Source organism: Cantharellus anzutake, assembly GCF_015039405.1.
Source record: "Cantharellus anzutake strain C23 chromosome Unknown EI90scaffold_7, whole genome shotgun sequence".
Taxonomy (NCBI): Eukaryota; Fungi; Basidiomycota; class Agaricomycetes; order Cantharellales; family Hydnaceae; genus Cantharellus; species Cantharellus anzutake.
In genome coordinates this window covers 1293562-1317645 of record NW_024066957.1, presented here as the reverse complement: position 1 = coordinate 1317645, position 24084 = coordinate 1293562, and the positions used below count along the sequence as shown (strand labels likewise).

General features: G+C 52.0%; 1 protein-coding gene across 1 annotated transcript; it reads right to left on the bottom strand.

Moving 5' to 3' along the window:
• Nucleotides 1-2329: 2329 nt before the first annotated feature.
• Nucleotides 2330-3481, bottom strand: EI90DRAFT_3013127 (uncharacterized protein; the record flags this gene model as incomplete). The annotated part of the gene is made up of 5 exons (XM_039056632.1): nt 2330-2430; nt 2634-2668; nt 2841-2971; nt 3080-3264; nt 3340-3481. The coding sequence occupies 5 exons, from the start codon at nt 3479-3481 to the stop codon at nt 2330-2332; spliced, it is 594 nt and encodes a 197-aa protein (XP_038920930.1).
• Between the last annotated feature and the right edge of the window lie 20603 nt (nt 3482-24084).

Genomic DNA, 24084 nt, shown 5'->3' with positions numbered 1-24084 from the left:
TGTAGTTTCCCACGGCTTTTTTTCTATTCATTCTTTGAAAAACTCCCCCGCTCTTATCTATGTTGCGTTTGAAACGGCACATGATAGGTTTGGTTGTTGTTTTGCCTGTATCCTTTTTGTGACCAGTTCGAGTGTCCGTATTTGCCAGCCACTCTCGCCCCCCTAGCCCCCGTCCCTCCGTCCCTTGTTCTGATCCCCCTTCATTAACCCCTGCTTTCTTCTTTCTACAACCTTACAAAATGCTACGCTGGGTTGCCAAAAACCTTGTCGAGGCAAAATTTTTGTAGTTGACTTTCTCCCCATCCTTCACTTCCTCTTCTCTTCTTTTCACCCTTCTCCTTATACATCGCATCTATACTTGATCCCTTGATATCCAAAAATCAAGGACGCTCCACCTCTTTGACTACCGTTCGCACCCCTAGTTACTTTATGTCCCATCTTTCCTTTTCTTTTCTTCACTTCTGGTCCTTGTTCATCGTGTATCGTTATCCATATACAGTACTCCTTTTCTTCCTTCCACATACACACCTCCTTACAATGACATACCATTACAAGTTTCAAACCCCTTCGCCTTTCGCCTTACTCCCCCTATTTCGCCATCCATACCACCGCTTCTCCCTTTCCCTTTCTCCGATTCATTTTTCTCGCATATCAAATTCCACGCATCTTCTTTCTTTTCCCTTCACATACACCTTTCACTGCTTCCATTTTTCGTATGCGTAAACTTTTCTGGGTACCAGTACCAATGATTATCTTCTCTTTTTTTTAACACGTCTCGTCTTAGGTGTCTCTTCCTGGGGCTGATGGCGGCAAAGGTGATATTTGATTGGGTGCTGTTTGGTTTTCTGTCTCAGTTTTGAGTGTGACATCCATTCAACGCAGAACATCAAAATACGAGATGATTCGTGAGGATGGGGGAAGCATGGCGATGCTCATGCACTGGTGTAGCTGGAAGCTTTCCCAGGGATGGAAAAGCGTTGATCGGAATTCGGGCGGATCAGTCATGCATGTCCTCCAATCTCGAACCCGATTAAATGATATTTCATCAAATGCCGAACTCGTAAATGCGATTTTCCAGCACGTTCGCAACCGAGCTTGTCACTGTAGTGTCGTAGCGGTGGTCATGGCCCATGTCTTCAAGCTTGCACGAAGAAATAAAAAAAATCGTCATCTAAGGGAAGTTCCAGTAGCGCAACATGAGGGGAATCAACAAGGGGATGAATGGGAAGAATGCGATCATTTATATAACGGCAATGAACTTGCGACGAGCATGCTACCAGGATGGCCGAAAAATCATCCTCAGTAATGGGTCTTGCAAATTTGCGCTACAAAACGAACTCCCGCCATCAGCTCTCCAAATGCAAATTCACTGCCGACTCCCGGCCTCTTTTGTAATTCCCGGGGTGTAAAACCTCTCCTCTGTATACATCCCCGAAAAGTAAATCATTTCCCTCAGCTGAGGGACACGCCTGCCAAACTTGTACAGTATCCCGCACGAGCTGAACATCACTCTTCCGTAAACGGGCGACATGCACGGGCAAATACCTTTTCCCTATGGATGTTTGGACTAGAGTGGTTGCGCTTCGCGCCTCGCCGGACTGCCCACTTTGTTGGTTGAGCAACACATGATGGCGCGCCGGTACGCATATCATGCCCATATCGGTTAGCCGATATGATACCCCTTCCCCATGTGCTGCGTGTCTCACTGTTGACTGCGTTCCGCATGTAGCGCTTGCGCGTATCTCATTCCCTTATTATTCTTATCTGATATCTGATATTACCTTTGTTAATGCGCCCACTGAGATGTCGGATACCGTCTATTAGTTGGGTATCCGCATCTGCAGGCTTCGCCCTTAAATACATGCGTGAGTGGCAACAGTGATACATGAAAGACAAAGGAAATAAGCACTAAATATTGACCCGTTTGACCACCTTCATCCCCGTGAGAACCAATTCAATCGTGGGGTATGCATGTCCCCGAAACGGGCTCTCGGCCAAAGCCGGGCCAGCCGTTTCATTCACAAACTGTGAATGTCGTTGTAGGTAAGGCATGTTGATCAACATCCTCAACATCAGGATAACTGTATGTTGCACTACAGACCCGTCCTCTATTCTTTGGGTGTTCTACTTCCTATTTATTGCCATAAGTGGCATATTTGGTAAGCTTGAAATCCATCGTTGGCATCATTCCCAGCCCTGCACCTAACAGAACGCACTATGTTCACCTCCAATCTCGTTATAGATATCATTAAAAAGGACCACTTTTTGTATTTAACTGAAATCCACTATGTTGCTAGTGCACCACAGTTAACGACAGGGATCCCCCCAATCAACCCAGCCCTCTGAGTACACTGTCTACATAGAGTAACGGTTTCTCCAGGCTGTTCTGTATATTCTGTGTGAGGATTTGGGGCTTGTCCGTGGAGACACCTGCAGAGGGCCAGAGGTTGCACCTAGCACTGCTGGTACTCATGGTTGTTTGGTTCGTCTGGGCCACCCACCACAAAAACCGATCCCCTGCTCCGATTCCGTGCCATACATCGACAGCTATACACCTTCCTAGGCCCCCATCAAAATATTTTACCCAAATGGTCACACTGACATGCAATTCCCCTCCCTGCTTGCTTGCACACCGACCCTCAGATCTCGCTGTCTGCGCTCATACACCCTAAAACGCTCTGTGTGTCATCTTTTGTTATTGAACGGGCACAAAAGATCTCAGCGAGCAGAATTGTTGGGTGTTTGCCATGATCCTCTACACCCTCATATTACACGCTATCCTCTTGTCCAATCTGTATCAGTGGGACCATATTCATATCCACTGTCCAGCAACCACGCACCCCTCAATCGGCGCTAAAGCGATGTCAGAAACGGTACAGTTGGGCTGGGACTTCGACCCGATGTGTGCCCTCACCACTGCCTGCTGCTGAATATCCAATACCCAAAGACCTTTATAAGACCAGTGCCTGTGCTATACATATATTCCTCAGTGCTGAGCGAGCACCAGTAATCGCCCTTCTTCGCTGAAAATCGCCCCATTTGGTGTCCATTCCTATTGGTATGTACTACAGCTACACACATGAATATGCAGCTGAGTGCATGTCTCTCTTACAGGTCGGCTACCGGCGTAACTTGGCCGATATACCCACACTTGTTGGGGGAGACCTATCCCGTTCTGCTCCTTTGACCTGAACCCATTAGTTTCTTTAGCAGCTACTCCCATGCTGAGGCATAAGCCTGTAATTCCACCCCTTACTACTTCGCCTGTGAAAAAATATCAGCCATATAATTTAAAAAGACCTAAAAAATATGCTGATTTCCTTGGCCCCCAATCCGCACCTGAATCTGAACCCTCAATGTCCAAAAAGAAAGGACATAAGCATGTCCCAGCCACTGAAGTCCCTATTTCCCAGCTGTCACGACACATTGAGATAGCAAATGCCAGCAGCACCATGATGATGCAACGCTGGGGGCCTGGCATTGAGCCTACACATTGGTGGCAGGTGCCAAATCGCCACGATCATGCAATGTCAGTGGATGCCAGCAATGTTTCGACTCCCCCTTCAATGCCAGCTCTAAAAAAGGAATCACCAATATGGGAAGCATCCCCTCAGGGTTGGCTGGAAAATATCGCAGAGCCCACTCCTTCGGGCCCAGACACTGCTCTGTCCCCTACACTGTTGCAGTCAGCTTCCCAAAAGCGGGCCAAGAGAGCATTATGAAATCTGCAAAAGCAAGTTGCATGGCTCCATTGGCACTGCGATGTAATACACAAAGCGGTGGAAATCTATCTAGGTCTAGAGGCGAAGAAGGCAGGATGCATGCCCCTTGCCACCCCCAGTGAGACATCGTATGATAGAAATGGAAAACTGCAAACACCAGCAGCATCGCTGTGCTCCCACTGCAATACATCTTTCCAGTTTCATTCACTCATTGTCAGGGACGCGTTGTAGGCGGGATAATCGCCCACACGCAGACCCGGCTCGGATATCCATTTACACCATTCAAAAATCATCTTCATTCGTTCCATAATTCGATACAAACTTGGTACCTAAAAATACTCCTAATTCCTACGAATCCGTCGATGTCAAGATCGTCCCAATCGGTGGAGATTTGGTGGAGTTAAGTGTTGGGGAGGTTGGCCACGGCGCGGGTCACGGGATCTGGTCATGTGCGGGCGTGGGAAGTTCAATTTAGGCAAGCGGGAAGTCAGAAAAGCATGCTTCACACATTCCCAAGGCATCAAATAAATTGGGAAAAATGTTCATTAGCCGCGTAAAGGTTATTCCCAGCCACATTTCCAGTTTCGGGTACTAATTTGGTGAAATCATTGATAAATTCTCGATTTTCTTCATATTTTCACATTTTTACCATCATTTTGATATATTGGATGATATTCTTTTATTCCTTTGATGCCCTTTTCAAATATTTCGCTTACGATGGGGTCCAGGAGCCATATGGCGCCAATATTTCCCATCAATCATTTCTAAAAATGTTTATTCTTTATAATCCTGTACATACCGGGATTGAAAAATTAAGTTCTCCCCTCCTCTAAATTTCTCTAAGGCGCTAGGACGCGTCAGAGTTAGTGTGAGTGTGTTAGAAGTTCCAACAGTAGGAGTAAGGGCAGTTGTCTAACCCACAAAGAGTGGGTAGTGGACACTGAGCCCGGACCTTGCGGAATTTCCGGAGAATTTCCCGGAGTTTTAGGATCGAGGCCAGTGGAGAAAAGGGTTTTAGTGGAGAGTTTCCCCCACGAGCTTGGTTGGCGCTGAGAGCCGCTAGCTCTCTTGCAGCGTCCGGGGTCGAGAGGGCCCGGGGGTAATGTCCGGCACTGAGGCCGTCGCGGGGTGTGGAGCGGGCGTGCGTACTGGCGGGCCCGATCCGGGACAGTGGCCCCTGGCCACTCAGACTGAAGTGGAGAATGTGTTATTATTATTAGAGGGGAAAACTATACTACTTACCTGAAGTGGAGAATGTGAGAAGAAGGTTACTTCTTCGGTTCCCACTTCAGGTACATTTATGTACATGCGGCTTGAGTCACATGACGGGTGCCACGTCATCCTCGGGGGCAGCCGCAGGCATCTGGGTGTCCCCGTGGGGGATCCCGAGAGCGTCCGCTGCATGCGCGCATGCTGGGCACAGCGGGAAGCCATCTGGGGTGTGTGGGCCTGTGAGGCCCCGGCCCATGTCTATATTCCGCCCACAACATCAGTTGATGTTGTGTTGTGTAATAATTATGTCGCGACGCTAATTTAGCGTCGCGGAAGCTTCTCTATTTATTTGTGCCGAGAATGTATAAGATTGTATATAAACCCTCGGGGTAGCTGTAAAAGGCGGATTAGCCTTTACTTCTACCCCATCAATATACAGCCAAATCAAGCGTATACTTAGACGGATTACTGAGGCCTGAGGCGAACAGGGGAACGGAACATTACCGTCCCCAAACTAGTAAGATAACCTTTCACTTTTTTACGCTCTTATTCTCTTTCCATTCTCGGCACCGCGTTACCGGCGCCGAAACCCTATTTGGCAACGCGCGCGTCGTCGGCCCCTGACAACACGCGACTTCGATCAAGTTCTCACGCGAACTTGTTGAACAACTCGACACCTCTTCTGGATGTCATGGAGATACAACACCAGGAGCACGTCCAACGCTCCCGCCAACACGGCCGGCCCCTCCACTAGCCGTAGGGCGGAAGACGACACCACCTCAAGTGATGGTGGCGATCTGGGCCTGCAAGGGCCCAGGGACGCGTCTCAGACGCGTCCCACCTATATGAGAGACGTTGACGAAGTCACAACGTCTGAAGCCCTCGCAGCGGAGACTCTCGCGGCATTCGTCCCAATGCGTGCGTCGCGTCCTCCATCCCCAACCCACTCCCTCGCGTCTGAAACGGCGCGAGTACTAAGAAATCGCGTCGACCAAGTCGACGACGACATCGCCGACTTGAGAGGCGATGTCCGTAACATGAATACCCAGATCTCTGGGAATAGCGACAACATCGCTCGTCTAGATCGTAACATCATTAAGGTGGAGGAAAGACTTAATGAGAAACTTAACGAAATTCTCCTCGCGCTCTCTCGACGCGACGAGCCAAAGCCACCCGCAGCAACGGTGGATAACCCATCTGCAAACCCTCCAGTGAACCCAACAACGGGTGGAAACCCCATCGTCGTCTCTGACCAGACGAAAAAAACCGCTGTTGAGGCGCAAGCGCCCCAAGAGGTCCCTGTAGTCCCCGTTAATCAAACGGGTCAACAAATCACTAAACCCGCTGTGGAGGCGCAAGCGCCCCAGGAGGTCCCTGTAGTTCCCGTTAATCCAACGGGTCAACCAATCAGTGGGGTCCCCATACCTGGAGGGATCCCCACTGTCTCTGCCGTCGTCACAGAGGCGACAAGTTCACGCGCGTCTGTCGAGGTACAAGAATCTGACGGACGTTTTGTTCCTATCTTTAGTGGGACTAAGCCACCTACCCCGTCGATGGCGCCAGTAACCACTGACGCCAAAGGAAAGGGTAGGGAGATCGACCCAGGACAACTGGCTGGATCATCGATTACAGGGGAGAGTGGAACTTCTCCATTCCATTTCAGGCCAGGCTTCGTGCCCGCGCCGTTCATTCTGTCGTCCCAACCCACGAACAGTGGGGTGAAGATACCAAGCGTTGACGCTACTCAAACGCGTAATTTCCCTCCCGACCACGGGAGAAAGAAAGCAGTGCCGATGAAGGCCACTGTGGAGACGATACAAGAGGAAGACGGTGACGTGGAAGCCACCAGTGTTCCGTACGATTACTACGCACGAAAAAAACCCCCGATCTACGTCCAGGATCGTGTAGATGACATTGGCGGACAGCCCGCCAAGGTCAGACCTATCTTCGCTAAGCGTAGTCTCAGCGAATCTACTTTTGACTTTAACGCCCATCTGGATGCAGACGCAGCATTCGTATACAACGTGGGTCGTGGGGCAAACGGTGAAGACCCCGAAAGACTGTCCCACGGCACAGCACTCAGACGAGTGCTGGATAACTACCACCGATTCTCACAACCACCTGCGGCTCCAGAAGGGGGCAAGAGGCGTGTAGACCAAGTTAGGTCTAACTCCGGAAGAAGGCCCCGCCGTCCGAGTGGCAATGGTGATGACGAGGATGGTGGCGAGGGTGGCTCGTCCTGGCCCAACCCACCATTTCCCGACCTATTTGGCACCGAAGCAAAACGGGAGCCTTCATCCAACTTTCCAAACCGCTCGTCTGTACGACCCGGTTTGTTTGATTCAACCATGCGTTCATACGCAGCACCGGCGGCACGAGTAGTGCCTGATCCATCTGAATTCATGACTCAGCTTCTTGAATCTGCATGCCGAAGTGTGGAGGTCCGAATCCTGCAGCCACTGCCTGCAGATGTACGCCCAGAACTGCTCAAGAAGATGCAGGGACTGACTCCGACCATCAAATGGTCTGGAGAGAATAACTCGAAGATATTCCACAACTGGCTGCACTCCTGGCTAGCCTATATGTCGTCGTGTGGGTGGAAGGGTGAAGCTTACAACGAGTTTCACGTCCACACTTTGACAACCGCCGTTGAAGGCGAGGCACAAGACCTCCTGATGCACTATATACGCATTGGAGTGCAGAACGGGGTAACCCCCCCATTCTGGGATCTACTAGAGATCCTTATCTGCACCTTCATCAAGAAGTCTGCAGCAGTAGCATCCACGAAAGCGTTCAAAACGCTTTCATACGATTCCGCGAAGGGAATCAAACACTTCTATAACCAGCTGTATCGTGCAGCTGGGGAGATGATCACGCCTCCTGACCAGGCAACGTTCAATGAACGTTTCCTGAACGCCATCCCTGGCGAAATGCGTCGGGAGATGGTTATGCGCCACGACATTTCTGTGGACTACACAACGAAAGACGAGTTGTGGACCGTCGTGCTCTGCCTGGACCACGCATACGATTCAATTAAGGCGATCTCTGCGTATCGTAACGACTCGCAAGCGCCAGCCGCGTCAAAAACGACGCAAAAACAAGCCAACGCCGTAGCAGCACCCAAAAAAGCTGCTGATTCTTCGTCCGCCAAGAAAGTGTACAAAAACACATTCGGGGGAAACACGTCAGCTCTGAAGAGTGGACAACGCTCAACCTTCCGTGCGAGCTATTCGCCGGCTCCAAAAACAGAGAAATCGACGTCGTCTACAGCGACGAAATCGACGCCATCCTTGGACAAGGATGGGAAACCGCGTTGTTTTAAATGCGGGAAAATAGGCTATCAACGTGATTGCCCAAATCACGACAAGCCCAAACCGCGCATGTACAACATAGCGGTCGAGTCTGACGAACGAGACCTACAGGACTCGGAGCCTGTAGAAGAACCGGAAGGTGTTGAAGATCCTGCAGAGGTGCAGGACTATATGGCCGACGATGAGGCGTTCGACGATAAACTCGTGGACGACCCATACGATCCCAACCTCCTCGCTGAGGCGGAGGAGTACGTAGAAGTGGACGCCGACATGTTCGTCGGTGCTATGACGTTCGTGGATCCCACGGACGAAAACTTCTCCATTAAATTAGCGTCTGCTCGGCAAGCAGACAAACTGCCATCTGATGAGCAGATAGTAGCTGAGCTTGTCGACGACGCAGTAAAGACCTACAAGAGGGACGGTGTTATACCGGTCCCCAAATCTTCATCGGGGAAACCGTCAACGCAAAGTGTGACGAGTTCTTCAGTGCCTAACAAGCTTCTGAAGAAAATCCCGCCAATATTCGACGCGAAGTTTAGAATCTCGTGAGAGGCGGGTAAATACCCTGAAAACCGCAGCGCTGACTTAAGGCGGACGCTCACCGGCGAGGTTAACATCGCCGGGGTAAACGCCTTTGTCCTATTTGATAGTGGCGCTGAAACAGACGCCCTATCTCCAGATTTTGTCCGAGCAGTTCACATTCCACTGCTCGAGTTGCCAAACCCCTTGGTTCTCCAGATGGGGACCAAAAACAGTCGTTCGTGCATAATGTACGGCACGAATACTCCCGTAACCATTCACGGGGTTACGTCTACTCACTATTTTGACGTCGTCAACATTGACCGCTACGACGCCATTCTCGGAGCTCCGTGGCTGAATGCCAACGGAGCGTGCCTCAATTTCGAAACTCACACCGTCCACATAAAGACGGGCGACATCAAAACGTTTGATGTCCTGACGGAACGGGGTAAAACCTCAGTGGGGGCTGCTGCACGCGGTCGCCCCAAACTTCCCCGTGCACCGAGATCCGAACTGTCATCTAAACAGACGGCATGACGCAATACGGCAAAGGCTGGAAACCCTTCGCCACGCATCCTTGCCATCTCCGCTCAAAAAGACGCGGATACCTCCCAGTGGCCCAATCACTGGCCAAGCCCGAGGTCGAAAGATCTCAGGCTTCCTGACTGTTCCCATTTAGAAGGTCTGCCAATGACAGACCCTGAATTCATGCCACTCAGGAATAGGTGGCGTGAACGTTTCAAAGACGTCATGGCGCCAGCCCCTGAGGTCCTACCTCCGTTCAGGGAGGTTAACCACCGGATCAACTTGATTGATCCGAATAAAAAATATATAGAAAGAAGGGCTACGTGCCCTCAGGCTCTCGAACCGCAGCTTCGAGAAAAGATCGCTCGTTATGAGCGAGCCCAATGGTGGGAACGCAAGGCGGTCGCAACGGCGGCTCCACTTCTTTGTCTTGCAAAGAAGGACGGTTCTTTATGGACTGTAATCGATGCGAGAAATCGCAACGCGAACTCCATTCTCGATGTCACGCCCATGCCTGACATGCGTTTCATCATGGATAGTATGGCTCGGGTAACTTATCGATCAAAGATCGATATGACAGACGCGTACGAACAGATTCGTATCGAACTGGACTGCGTACAATACACGGGGATGAGTACCCCGTACGGTACTTTCATATCGAACGTGCTGCAACAAGGGGACTGTAACGGCCCTTCCACGTTCCAGCGCGTTTTGACTTGGATCCTAAGGGACCAAATCGGTCGAGCCGTCCACATATGGTTCGACAACATCTTCACTGGAACTACGTCAGTGAAGCAACACAACGAGAAATTCTTGTGGATATATACTCGTCTAAGGGACGAGAAGCTCTATGTAAGCCCAAGAAAATTTGAGCCATTCGCCCCTGTACTCGACATACTGGGGTGTAAAGTGGACTCAAACAGAATCCACGCAGATTCCAACAAACTAGAGAAAATAAGGAACTGGCGAACGCCAGAGAACCACACCGAGGTTCTGCGATTCCTAGGGCTCATTGAGTACCTAGCGAAATTCCTACCCAACGTCAGTGCATACACTGGACCGTTGCAATCCATATGCACCAGCCATATGCCGTTCCGCTGGAGCGCCCTACACGAAAAATGTTTCGCGCAGATCAAAATAATCGCGTGCAAGACGCCGATTCTAAAGCCCATAATCTGGGATATACCGGATTCAGAAGACCAAAACAAGTACCGTGTCTGGGTGATCACGGACGCCTGCCCTGCTGGCGTCGGGGCCGTGCTCGCACAGGGTGCAGAATGGCAAACCTCTAACCCTGCTGCGTTTATGTCGAAGAAGTTCACCCCGACTCAACGGGCGTATTTCGCCTATGAGCTAGAAGCTCTAGGCGTTCTGGAAGCGCTCACCAAATGGCTCGACGAGCTGACTGGTGGGCGGAAATTCACTGTGGTCACTGACCACAAGGCGCTTACTTACTTCAAAGAGAAGAATCACACTGCGCCGCGTCACATTCGTTGGCAGAATTTCTTTCACGGTTTCAATTGTGACATCGTGTATGTACAAGGCCACACAAACAAAGTGGCTGACACCCTGTTGCGATACTATGAGTCCTCGTCAGACGAGGATGTCCACTACGACGATTACGTATCCGCAGATATACGAATTGATAAAGAGGGCGACGATCTGCCCTTGGCGCGTGCTGAGGAAGCACGGGAATTATTACACCTGCACAGGTTGAGACTGCAGTGCATACGGCTGGGCGCGTCCCACTCTATCGGAGACGCTCAGGAGCCACGAGATCTCGAAGCATCCGTGCTCGATCCCCCTGACGATCGTCAAGGGAGGAGGGAGCTTTCCCTCGAAGATGTACTGCCGCCATTGGCAGAGCTACGTCCTCATGTAGAGGACAAAGCTTTCATCGCAAGTGTGAAAGACGGCTACTCCAAACACAATGCTTGGAGAGGGATCCTGGCAAAACCTGGGGATTTCCCTAGGTTCTCGATCGTCGATGGCCTAATTTTCCGTCTGAATGATTCAGGCGAGCCACGACTTGTCCTCCCTGAATCTATTCATAAAGGGGAGAGGATAACGGGCATCGCGATCGAGCACGCACACCGCATCCTTGGTCACCTCGGCGCCAAGAAGACGCTCGAGTACATACGCAAACACTACTGGTGGTCTTCGATGTCAAAAGACATCGAGAAATTCTGCACGTCCTGCGGGACGTGCCAGACGACCAAGAAAAGCAAACTCAGATATCCGGGACTGCTTCACCAGCTCCCGGTCCCTGAGAAACCTTGGGAGTCAATCGCCATGGATTTCGTCGGACCATTCCTGACGAGCCTGAGTTATAACTACCTCTGGGTAGTTCTGTGCCGACTAACGTGCCAGGTTCACCTAGTGCCTGTGACGACCCAGGTCAAGACTATTGAACTGGCGCATCTGTTCCTGCAACATGTCGTGCGCTTGCATGGCATGCCAACATCCATCGTGTCAGACCGTGACACGAAGTTTACGTCTCAATTTTGGACTGAGTTACACCGACTCATGGGTGTTAAACTCAAGTTAACTACCGCATTCCATCCTCAAGGGGATGGCCAAGCAGAACGAGCGATCCAGACGGTGGTCCAGATCCTTCGGTCATTCGTCCGACCCGATCAGCGAGATTGGGCCGTGCATATACCCATGGTAGAATTCGCATTGAACTCAAGTGCGAACAAATCAACGGGATTCGCCCCGTTTGAGTTGGTATACAGATACCTCCCACAAATGACCATGTCTCTGCCGTCATCCGAATTGCCGGGGGTGAAATCCTTTGCCCAGTGGGCCCTGGACAACATCCAGGCCGCTCACGACGCTATTATTAAGAGTCGTGTAGAACAGGCTATCCAGGCGAACCGACATCGGCGCCCTGATTCCCCAAAACTGAAGAAAGGGGACTACGCATATCTTTCAACGAAAGATCTGAACCTCCCCAAGGGGAGGGCGCATAAGTTGTTGCCAACTTATATTGGCCCCTACGAAATACTGGAGGTATTTGAGGACTCATCAAACTACGTCCTCAGGCTTCCCCCAGTGTTGACGCAAAGAAATATCTTTGCGAAGTTCCACGTCTCACGGCTCGCACCTCATGAGCCGAATGATTCTGTGCTGTTCCCTGGGCGCGCCGTAGAAGTGTTTTACGACTTTGGCGATGACCCAGAACGGGAATACCAGGTTAAGGAAATCGTCGACCATCGATGGGACGACGATAAGTCTTTATGGTTCCGTGTCCGATGGGGACTTGGTGACCTTACTTGGGAACCCTTGGCCAACGTAAACGATCTAATTGCGTTGGATGACTACCTAACAGTACAAGGGGTAGAGAACGTCGAGGGACTGAACCGTCAACGATGGGATCAGACGCCGGACAATAGATCCAGCGGACCATCACGACCACGGCGTGAACGTCGCCTACCGGTCCGATACCAGCGGATATCAATGCCTTATCACGGCCAACTATGGCGTTGAAGCCATGAGTTGCCTAAACTGGCAAGTCCGGGAATATCCGAATAATATCGGATAAATGCGACGAAAGCGGGATCAAATCCTGCTTCCTACCATCAAATTTGAAATCGCTCAAATGAACGCGACTGAATCCCCCCTCGCTGATTCCTCCCTCGACCTTTCCCCCATCAAGGAGGCCCTCGTAGACTCCAGTCCAAACTCCCCACCTGTAAGTCCCACCACGGATGCTGCCATGTCGTCAATGGACGACAACTCCACAGTCGCTCAGACTGTCACCCCTGGAACGCCCAGCACGGGCGTTTTAACCCCAAAACAGGACCATTTGGTCCTGCCCACTCGCGTAAGCGCGAGTGGGAAATACCCCCACCTGCCGCGTTCCACGCAGACAGGGCTCGATCAACTCGAAATGATTACAGAAGTCGTGTGGGCCCGTTGTAGGAGAAATAATATTCAAAGAATAAAACAATGATCTATCAGAATAGTCAATGAACAGGTGACAAGTTCAGACGTTTAACAGATCTCATGATCTTTATGAGACTGGACAGACATTAGAAGATCATTATAAAATATCTACACCCATGTAGTATGAGATTTAATCTACTACAATCATGCCTAGAACTTGACATAGGTGTAATATTCAAAGAATATATCCCTACAACAAGAAAATAGCACATAGACGGCAGAATAAGAAGGAACATTGGGAAAGAAATGTAAATATCTCGGGAACCAGTAAACTTTTGACTGTAATCTTTTTACCATCTGGAAGGACTGTTTCTTAACTTTATCCACGGTTTTGTTTCATTCTAAAAGCTTCAAAACTGACGGAGATATCGCTCAAACGGCGAAACACCTTATAATTCATATATATTTATTTGCTAATTCTTACAAAAGGTAATGTGACTCAAGGGAAATATATTGGCGCCCGGGAGTCTGGCGGACCGAATACCATATGATAGAGTATTCCCCGGCGCGGGCGGACAGTTTTTGATCGCATCAGAAGAGGAGAAAATGCTAAAAAACCGGATCTTGTATATTTTCCCATGATTCATCAAAACTTTTTGATTTTAAGCCCAAATAAATCGGAACAAAGGAATGATTGATGATCTGGATCTCGGATCATAAGCATGAAGTGATTCAGAAGTCCGCGGATCAGTTAATTAATTGGGAAGGCTCTAGAACATTAGTAATGATGTGGCTTCACAAAAAGGGGTCAATTAGAGAACAGTCTAGAAAGTTCCTTTATAGCCGAGTCATTTCTAAAGATAACCGTTCGTAATTAAGGCGGTGTAGAGCATAGCTTCAGCGCTACAAGATCCCGCTGAGATCGGCCCAAAAGACAAAGAAATGAATTACTTATTGCTGAGTCATGTCCTAAGTCCATTATTAAGCTTACACAGCCCAACCCCCTATATCATTCTAGAACTATCTATAATACAAATGTAGCACATGTAACTAGTGCGAGGCGTGGGAGTAGAGAGGCCTCTGAAAAGCATAAAAGGCCACCGCTTCTGCCCCCTCTCAAACCTCAGGTAGAAATAAAAGTTTAATTCTCCTCACCAGTGGTTGGTTCGTTTGCTCCAAAAGATAAAAGCAAATATTAGTTGTTAGCTAATATAAAACTAACACGTCACTCTAAGCGTGAGTTAGGGTCAGTTAGACACAGCTGAACAAAAGTGTCATAGTGAGAATTAGTGAGAATTTGGTGGAGGGACTTCTTAATTGAATAATCTCTCAGCAATACTTGGTTATCACACCACAGGAGAAAAGTGAGCGATCCTGAACCTGCTAGATAACTAGCACGCACTCTAAGCGATAGAAAGAGCAGTTTGGTCACTCCTGTATTGAGTAACATTTATTGCGGAATTATTTTATTAGCAGTTTTCCTTCAGTAAATTATCAGGAAAATCACATCCTACTGAAAAGTGGTAAATATAGGTGTAATATTGACTAGAAATCATAGTAAAGTCAATATAGAATTTTATCCGTAGACGATCTATACATCAGGTGAGATCGTTGGGGGGTGTTTATTGTTGTTTAGACAGTGAACAATCATATATTTGGGAACCAAAACACGGTCAGTACGCAAATCAGCACAAACTCTAATATCGTTATTGGACGTAGGAAACTGGTTACATAAGGTGATCCAGCTCCGCTCCTTCACCGTATCGAAAAGAAACTCGAGAAACGCAAAGAGACTACGTTCAAAGACGAACGTAGGAGTGATGAGCTCGATGAGCTCAGGAACAAGTATGAGATGCTGCAGAACGAGGCTGACGACCTGCGTTCTGAAAACGACCGTCTTCATCGACGGGTCGAATCCCTCCGAAAGGCCAACGACGAACTCAACGAGGACGTCTTTAGAGTCGCGCGCACGGCGAGGGGACGCCCTGCGTCTCCCAAACCCGCCCCGATCACATCTTCTGCTCCCTCGTCGTCACGGCCCACTGTTCCCCAAACCATCGTTATCCCCAGGGTTGGCCCGGTGGATCCTGCGTTGGCCAAGTCTGCGCCGTCGAAAAAAACCACCTCTTCCAAGAGATGGGCCCCCACGTCCGACGATGACGAGATGGAAGGCGAATGGGTCGTCGACCCTGATGCCCCGTTCGAAGAATTCGTCGCAAACCGTCCACCCGGCTACCATTACTACGAGTACTACGATGCCAAACTCACTGAAGTGCATGGCGAACCCCTACCCCCACCGACATATTGTTGATCGGTGGCCCTTCCTACCCGCTTCTACGACATCGACCATGTCGATAGAATCGAATTCCCAGACGCGGCTGCGCTCGTCCACGACAAAGAACCTAAGTGGTTCGAGTTGGTTCGTAACTACATACACACCGAAGAGGGTGTGAGGTTCTATGCTACAATGTACCATCTTGCCTGGTCGTTCAAGACGGGCAAGCCCTCGCAAGAGGATGTCGACACCTGTACCGATTGGTACAGGGTGGCTACAAACAACCACGCCTCACGAATGCGTATGTCGCGCGACGACATTGAGATGGAGGCGAAAAGACTTCCCGACCAGTACCCCCCGGCTCGTATTGCACGGATGTACATCCTCGCGTGTCGATGGATAAAACCAATGACTGACGACGCTCGTGAGCGTCGTAAAATTCAATGCCAGGAACGAGCACTTATGTACTCGAACCCTCCCCCAACATCGTACTCAAACCCGCCTATGATGTACGCGAGCCCACACCCTGTGGCGTATTCAAACGCCCCACCTCCGCCGCAATACCCCCCTCTGACGTATGCACACTCGTCGGTGTACGAATCCGCCCACGCACCACCAGTGCGAGGGCGTGCTCCCTCTTCTCATGGACGTGGCCATCCCGCGCACCATGTCCATTATTCGCACCGTCGTCAAGATGAGGATTCGTCCATGAACGACGCTGATGTCGAGACTCGTCACTACGATGACAACTATCTGAGTGACGATGTCGCTGTCGACGCGGCTAGGTCCACGACGACTCGTAGGACTACGTCGAATCGCCCATCCGGCTCTGGCCCGTCCGGGTCAGCGCCGCGTAAACAAATGAGGAACTGACCCCCCCTCATCCATACCTTCGTCAACGACAATGCCGTCGTTGATTACCCACTTTTGTCAACGACAAGGCCGTCGTTGATCAATAATCTCTTACCTTCGTCAACGACAATGCTGTCGTTGATTGTCTATTCTGTACCCTTCGTCCTTCGTCAACGCAATCGTCGTTGATTATTCACTTTCTCGTCGGCGACAACTCTGCCGTCGACAACCTACACTGTCAACATCGTCACGGTGGACGATGGTATTTAATAAACTCACAACGACGAGAAAGTCGTTCCATCGTCGACAACACTGTCGTCGAGATCTGGGTGCATATGTTCCAGGAGAAACTCTAAGTGGGCTTCGCCTACAAAATACTATTATAGCCTCCTGCAATGAGTGTGCCCCCGTTTGCATACATTCTTCGTATGTAGAACGTAAAAAAAAAAAAAAAAAAAATTTATTTCTTTAAAAATGCTTGCTTTCCCCTTGTGTATATATGCTAGTACCCTGTCTGCGATCTAGTATCGCAAGGGAGGAGGATGTGAGGCCCCGGCCCGTGTCTATATTCCGCCCACAACATCAGTTGATGTTGTGTTGTGTAATAATTATGTCGCGACGCTAATTTAGCGTCGCGGAAGCTTCTCTATTTATTTGTGCCGAGAATGTATAAGATTGTATATAAACCCTCGGGGTAGCTGTAAAAGGCGGATTAGCCTTTACTTCTACCCCGTCAATATACAGCCAAATCAAGCGTATACTTAGACGGATTACTGAGGCCTGAGGCGAACGGGGGAACGGAACATTACCGTCCCCAAACTAGTAAGATAACCTTTCAGGGCCGGATGGGTCAATAGTACATCGATACAAAGGAAGGTGGTCCATGTAGATAGAAAGAAATAAACAGGAAGAGGAAGATGAGAAGAATGAAATAAAGAAGGGAGAAAGAAGAGGGAGGAAGGAGGAGGGAGGGGGATAGACAGCGGGGAGCGAGTGTGGTGTGGCCGGGTGGGTCCGGGTGGACCCGGGTCAGGCGGGTGTGCCCTGACACTCATGATGATCGCATTCTCAGGTACGTTTGCATTCTGACCTCGCTTAGCAGTGTCCCAATGACCCTGAGCCAGGTGCCATGCAGTGGACGTTCGAATATTGCAAATGTCCGTCCAATACTCTCCCACTTAGCATCATCCAGTCTGGCTACTTTCCAGGGTCACCTGTTGTCACGGCCGTGCATTCCGGCCCGTTAGCCGCCCGTCCCGATGCCGCCTGAGCCCGTTACCGCTATGCGAGCGTGAGCGCAAGCCCCGACCTCAGCCCTATCCTCCCTCAGGACTCCCTGCTCACTTCTCCGCTTGCCCCTAGGCTCCCCTACACTTGGCCAACTCCCCCACTGCTGCACCAACCTCCCCACCCTGAGTCCGCCTCCGGCACCGTGCCCAGCGCGACTCCCCTACCCCGCCCACTTGGCCCCTACAGGGCTGCTATCATCCCCGTGCCCAACTCCGGCCCAACTCCGAGTCCAGCGCCGCTATCGCGGCCCTACGCTCTTTCCTTTATTTATCTGTTATTGTTTGTTTTGACCCTCGGTCATTGCCGGCCGCTATGCGGCCAACCCTGCTCCTTCTTCTTGTTTGCTTCCGGACCCTTCGGCCTCCGGCCCGGGTCCGCTTCCATTCATTTCTTCCTCCTATATATATCCTGTATGTGTTAGACACTGATCCGGGGTCGGCACTGAAGGTTGCCATTGCGGGCCGCTATAGGCCGCGATGGCCGTGATGCCGTGAACAAGGCCCGAGGGTAGGGCATTTGGCCTCAGCGACTCTAAAGGAGCGCTGTACCCCCTAGTTGTCTCTTGGCCCTCATTTCGGACTCACTGGGGTTGCCTTGTTGGGGTCAGGACTTAGGGGTCATGGTCACATCGATATTAGAGCTAAGGTACAATAAAGTAACATACAGGATATTTTTATAGGAGGAAGAAATGAATGGAAGCGGACCCGGGCCGGAGGCCGAAGGGTCCGGAAGCAAACAAGAATAAGGAGCGGGGTTGGCCGCACAGCGGCCGGCAATGACCGAGGGTCAAAACAAACAATAACAGATAAATAAAGGAAAGAGCGTAGGGCCGCGATAGCGGCGCTGGACTCGGAGTTGGGCCAGAGTCGGGTGCGGGGATGATAGCGGCCCTGTAGGGGCCAAGTGGGCGGGGTAGAGGAGTCATGCTGGGCACGGTGCCGGAGGCGGACTCAGGGTGGGAAGGTTGGTGTGGCTGTGGGGGAGTCGGCCAGGTGCAGGGGAGCCTAGGGGCAAGCGGGGGAGTGAGCAGGGAGTCCTCAGGGAGGATAGGGCTGAGGTCAGGGCTTGCACTCACACTCGCATAGCGGGAATGGGCTCGGGCGGCATCGGGACGGGCAGGGAACGGGCCGGAATGCACGGCCGTGACAGTATGATACTTTATTGTACCTTAGCTCTAATATTGATTTGACCACGACCCCTAAGTCCTGACCCCAACAAGGCAACCCCAGTGAGTCTGAAATGAGGGCCAAGAGACAGCTAGGGGGCACAGCACTCCCTTTAGAGTTGCTGAGGCCGAATGCCCTACCCTCGGGCCTTGTCATGGCATCATGGCCATCGTGGCCTATAGCGGCCCGCTAACGGCGACCTTCGGTGCCGACCCCGGACCAGTGTCTAACACCTGTAATGCCCCAAGTTGCCTTTCATTTTGACATCCTTTCGCTGTATTCAGCTTTGCATGTGGACTCGTTGTCAGGGACAGCTCTGAAAGCGGCGAGGTCCCTGCACGCGGGACTCGGTGGGACGGATAGCGGCTGTGCATAGCGGCGATCCCGTCGCGGGGTGAGCGTCCCCGACCACTTAGGCTGAAGTGGGAAGTTGAGAAGAAGGCTGCTTCTTCTGTTCCCACCCCAGGTGCTATTATATACATGCGGTCAGGGTCACGTGGAGGAGGCCATGTCATCTCCACGCACAGCCGCACCTCCCCGGGTGTCTCCGTGGGAGATCCCGGAGGTGGCTGTTCAGTAGGCAGGAGTGTGCGGCATGTGCGGCGATCAGGGAAATGGGGTTAGGTATGTAGTGGTACATGGAGAAAAGGGAAGTCGACCGTAGAATAGAAATAGAGAGAAAAGGGGAAAAGTGAGGAAGGAGGGACGGGGCTGATAGTGGGGGGTCGCGGAGTAGAACAGTACGGCGCAGGGTCAGGTGGGTGTGCCCTGACATCACCCCCCCCTTAAGCTGCTTCGCCTTGAAGCAGCTGGGCAGTTCTCCTTCTCTCTCCCTGGGGTGTGGGGGTGCGTTCGATGGAACTCCTCAACTAGGTCGGAGGCGTGGGTCAGGTGGTCACGTGTGAGCCATTGGTTTTCCGAGTGTGGCCAGCCTGTATACTTTACCAGGTATCGGAGTTTTCGGCATAGCCACTTAGAGTCCAGGATTTTCTCGACCTCATACTCCTCTTCTCCATCTACGAGGTCTGGGCCCGGGCGGGGGTCAGCGGGGCGTTCCGCGATTTCATCAGGGCGGTGTGGTCTGATGTTTGTCACGGATACAACTGGGTGGATCCCCCTTTGTCGGGCGGTGAGCCGGAGTTTGACGGCGGTGGGGGAGACGACTTTAACGATCGTGAAGGGGCCGGTCCATTTATGGTCTAGCTTCTTGGTTGGGTGATCGGTTGTGTAATTCTGGGTGCTGAGCCAGACCCGGTCGCCTTCTTGGTACGTAGGGGCCGCCTCGCGGTTCCGGTCGTAGTAGCGGGCCATCTCATCCGCCACATGCTCTAGCACCGCTTTCGCCTCTTCCTGCATCTTCATCATCCTCGACGAGAAGGCGTCAGCAGCTTCCACCTCAGATGTGCATGTGGGCTCTGTCCCCATCCTGGGGTGTTGGCCGGTGTCGAGCTCAAAAGGGGTACGGCGGGTGGAGGAGTGGACGTGGTTGTTATAGGCAAACTCCGCTAGCGGGAGCCAGTCCGCCCAATCATCTTGGTGGTGGTTGACAAATACCCGAAGGTAGGCTTCTGTCATATCCATTCCCGGCCATCGACTTCCGGTCCCTCCGATTCCTCCGTTCCAACTCCGCTCCTCCCTCACTAACCTCGGAGCCCCCGTTATTCCGCAATCCTCTCGGTACCCCTCGATGGTCACCACCCCCCATTCCAATTTATTACCTACGCCTCCCTAAGTACGGAGCCCCGAAGACTTCCGGACAGCTCCGACGTCCGCTAGCACACCCCCGCCTCCGCTGAGCAATACACTCGCCTGCCCTGCAGAGTCCACCTTCGGGCTTATCCCTCCTTTCCGTTTCTGGGTTATCGCCTGCCTTTCCGCTAACCCCGTGAACCGACTTGTCGGTAATATTCAGTCGGCTAATGGTTAAACCCCGTTAGCTCCGCTCCGTTCGGCTCCGCCAATTGCGGAACCATCTCCGCTGTAACCATATATATATCCCACTTGTACATAGGTTACGCCCCAGCAGAAAAATCAACTAGAGTTACCCCCCCTAGGTTCTAAGTGTCAGTCAGTAAGTTAGGGCACGGACGTGTCACTAGGCACAGCGCTCTTGGTAGAAGTCGCTGAGGCCAAAGCCCTCCGTTACGGAGACATTCCTTCGTCTCGAGTCTGGTCTCTGACAGCTTCCACTTCTTGGTTTACTCATTCCGTCTGCCTGTCCGTTTGGGGGTGATAAGGGGTCGAAGGGGTGAGCTTGACGCCGAGGAGGTCCGCGAGTTCTTTCGAGAAGCGTGAGACGAAGGCGCTCCCTCTGTCACTGAGGATTTCCTCGGGGAGGCCGTGGTGCTTCCAGACGTGTTCAAGGAAAAGCCATGCGATTCCCGCTGAGTCCACCATCGTCACCGTTGGGATTGCATGGATGCGTTTGGATAGGCGATCCACTACGACCAGCATGGCATTGTAACCCTTTGACTTGGGGAGTTCTCCGATCATGTCCACCGAGATCACTTGCCAGCGGCGAGCGGGGATCTTGTTCGGGATGAGCTTCCCCACTTTACGGGAGGGGAAGGATTTGACATGGTTACAGGTGTCACATCTGCATATGTACCGCCCGATATACTCTGCCATCCATGGCCACCAGTAGTCGTGGGAGATGAGTTCCAGGGTTTTCCACCGCCCCGGGTGCCCCATCGCCCGTGCGTCATGGTGCAATTGCACCAAGTCATGGCGGAGTTGCGGGTCTTTCGGCACGTATACTTTTCCTCTATACAGAACCAGCTCTCCTTGCTTCTCCCACTCGTCTGATCTCAGCATGCCTTCCCCAAGTTCCCGCATCGCCTTCACCACCTTCTCATCCAGGTCCTTTGCCCTGCTAATCCTCTCGAGGATAGTCGTCTCCTCACCCTCCACCAAGACCGCCTCTGCTGCACGGGCTTTGAACCAAGCAGGTTGGAGGAGGGTCAGCCCATCATTGTCGTCCTTGCCTTTCAGGTGGTCTGCATGGCAGGAGAGCGCATCCGGCTTTCCCATGAGTCTCCCGGGGCGGTGGATGAGGGTAAAGTGGAATTGGGAGAGGAAAAGGGACCACCGTGCTTGGCATCGGTTCAGCCGTTGCGTGGTGCGGAAATATCCTAAGTTGCGGTGGTCGGTGTAGACCTCGACTTTCTCCTCCGCTCCTTGTAGGAAATGCTGCCACTCCTTGAGGGCGTGCACTATTGCGAGCATCTCCTTGTCATACACTTCGTAGTTACGCTCCACATCTGTGAAACCTTTGGACATGAAGGCTACGGGGTGGAACTCTCCGTCCATCTGGAGCTGGGACAGTACTGCTCCAGTGGCGAAGTTGGAGGCATCGCACTCAAGTTTGAAATGACCTGTATCGGCAGGGAAGGCAAGGACTGGGGTGGAGGTAACGGCGTCTTTAAGGGTGCGGAAAGCGTGGTCCTCGTCTGGTCCCCAGGCCCATGCCTTGGTTTTGCGGGTCAGCACGTGGAGGGGGCGGGCGGTCTCGGAGAAGTCTTTAATAAACCGGCGGTAAAAGTTGACAAACCCCAAGAAGGACTGTACTTCTTTGACCTTGGTTGGGGTTGGCCAGTCGAGAACTCCGTGGACTTTCACGGGATCCATCACGATGCTTCCCTCGGCGATAATGAGGCCGAGGTACTCGATCTGTTTCCGCTCAAACTTACACTTCTCCGGTTTTAAGAAGAGTCTCCGCTTCTGCAGCGTCTCCAGAACTTCTCGGACGACTCTCCGGTGCTCTTCCAGGGTGGCAGTGAAGATCAAAATGTCGTCCATGTAGCAGATGACGACCTCCCGGTCGATGAAGTCCTGGAGGATGTCGTTCATCATTGTTTGGAAGGTCACTGGGGAGTTACACAGGCCAAAGAACATGACGGTGGGCTCAAATAGCCCGCGGTTGGTCGAAAATGCCGCCTTCCACTCGTTGCCGTCCTTGATGCGGACGTTGTTAAATCCCCAACGCAGATCTAGCGCCGAGAAGTATTTGGCATTTCGGAGGCGTGCGAGGACGTCTGAAATGAGAGGGAGGGGGTATGAGTTTTTGACCGTGATCTCGTTGAGCTTCCGGTAATCCTGGACTAGGTGCAACGTTCCATCCTTCTTCTTGACAAAGAAGACTGGGGCTCCCATCGGGGATTTGGACGCCCATATGCGCCCGTTCCGCAGGTTCTCGCGCAGGAACTCGTCTAGTTCCTTCTGCTCTGGTTGCAACAGGGGGAAGGTTCTCCCTCTCGGGAGCTTGGCATCTGGCACCAGGCCTATTGCGTGGTCCCAGGGCTTCCGTGGGGGCAGCTGGTCGAAGGCCTCTTTCGAGAATATGTCCCGGAAGTCCTGGTACTGCTCTGGGACCAGCGCCTCAAACGGTGCAGGCTCTGCTTCCGGTTCGCAGGCTTCCTGGGCCATCCGCTGAGACGGAGTCGTGGTCGCTCTCAGTTCGTGTCCCCACCCCGGAGGGATGATAGCGGCGTAAATCCCGTCCCCTGGTTCCACTACAGGGTCCTGGTTGGCATGTCCTCGCGTTGACCGACAGGAGGATGGGCAGCGAGACATACTGACCTTTTGCCGCGTCCAGTCTACCTCTGGGTTGTGGTGCAGCAACCACGAATGGCCTATGATGAGGGACTGCTGCCCCAGGTTTGCGACGGTGAAGCGGGCCCGCTCTGTGTGCCATCCGAATGTCAGGAGGGCCTCTAGCTCCTCAGTTATGGCCCCGTTCTCGTTTGGGGTCCCATCAACGTTGCGGACAGGGATGGGTTGGGGGAGCAGGGTTGTCTCGAGCCTGTGCTTTCTGATGAACTCGGGGCTCACGAAGTTCCCGGTGGCTCCTGAGTCTAAGAGGGCTGATACAGAGACGGTAGCAAGGGAGGTCAAGGTGGTTAGCTTTACGGCTAGGTTGAGGGATCTGGGGGGTTGCTTCGACAGCACGTAGATAGCGGGTGGCGGGACCACTACCTCTGGTGCTGCGCTTGGTATCTCTTTGTTCGAGGACGTGGTTTTCCTCTTTTTCTTGGCGATGACTCGGTGGAATTTAGACGTCGGCGCTGACTTAGGTGCCTCACGGTATCTACACAAGTTGGTACTATCGCCTGCAGGTGGCCAGGACACGTCCCTCACCGGTCACCTTCCTGAAAATCCTCTTGGGCCTCTGCTTCCTGCCCTTCTCCCTCTGCCTCTGGTCCGTCTACCAACTGTCTCCTCAGCCCCTCCATGAGCGCTCTGAGATCTTCAGGGTGCATCCGTCTGGCTCGGTGGGTTTTCGGTTGTGGGCAATCCCGCGCGATGTGCCCTGGTGTGTTGCAATT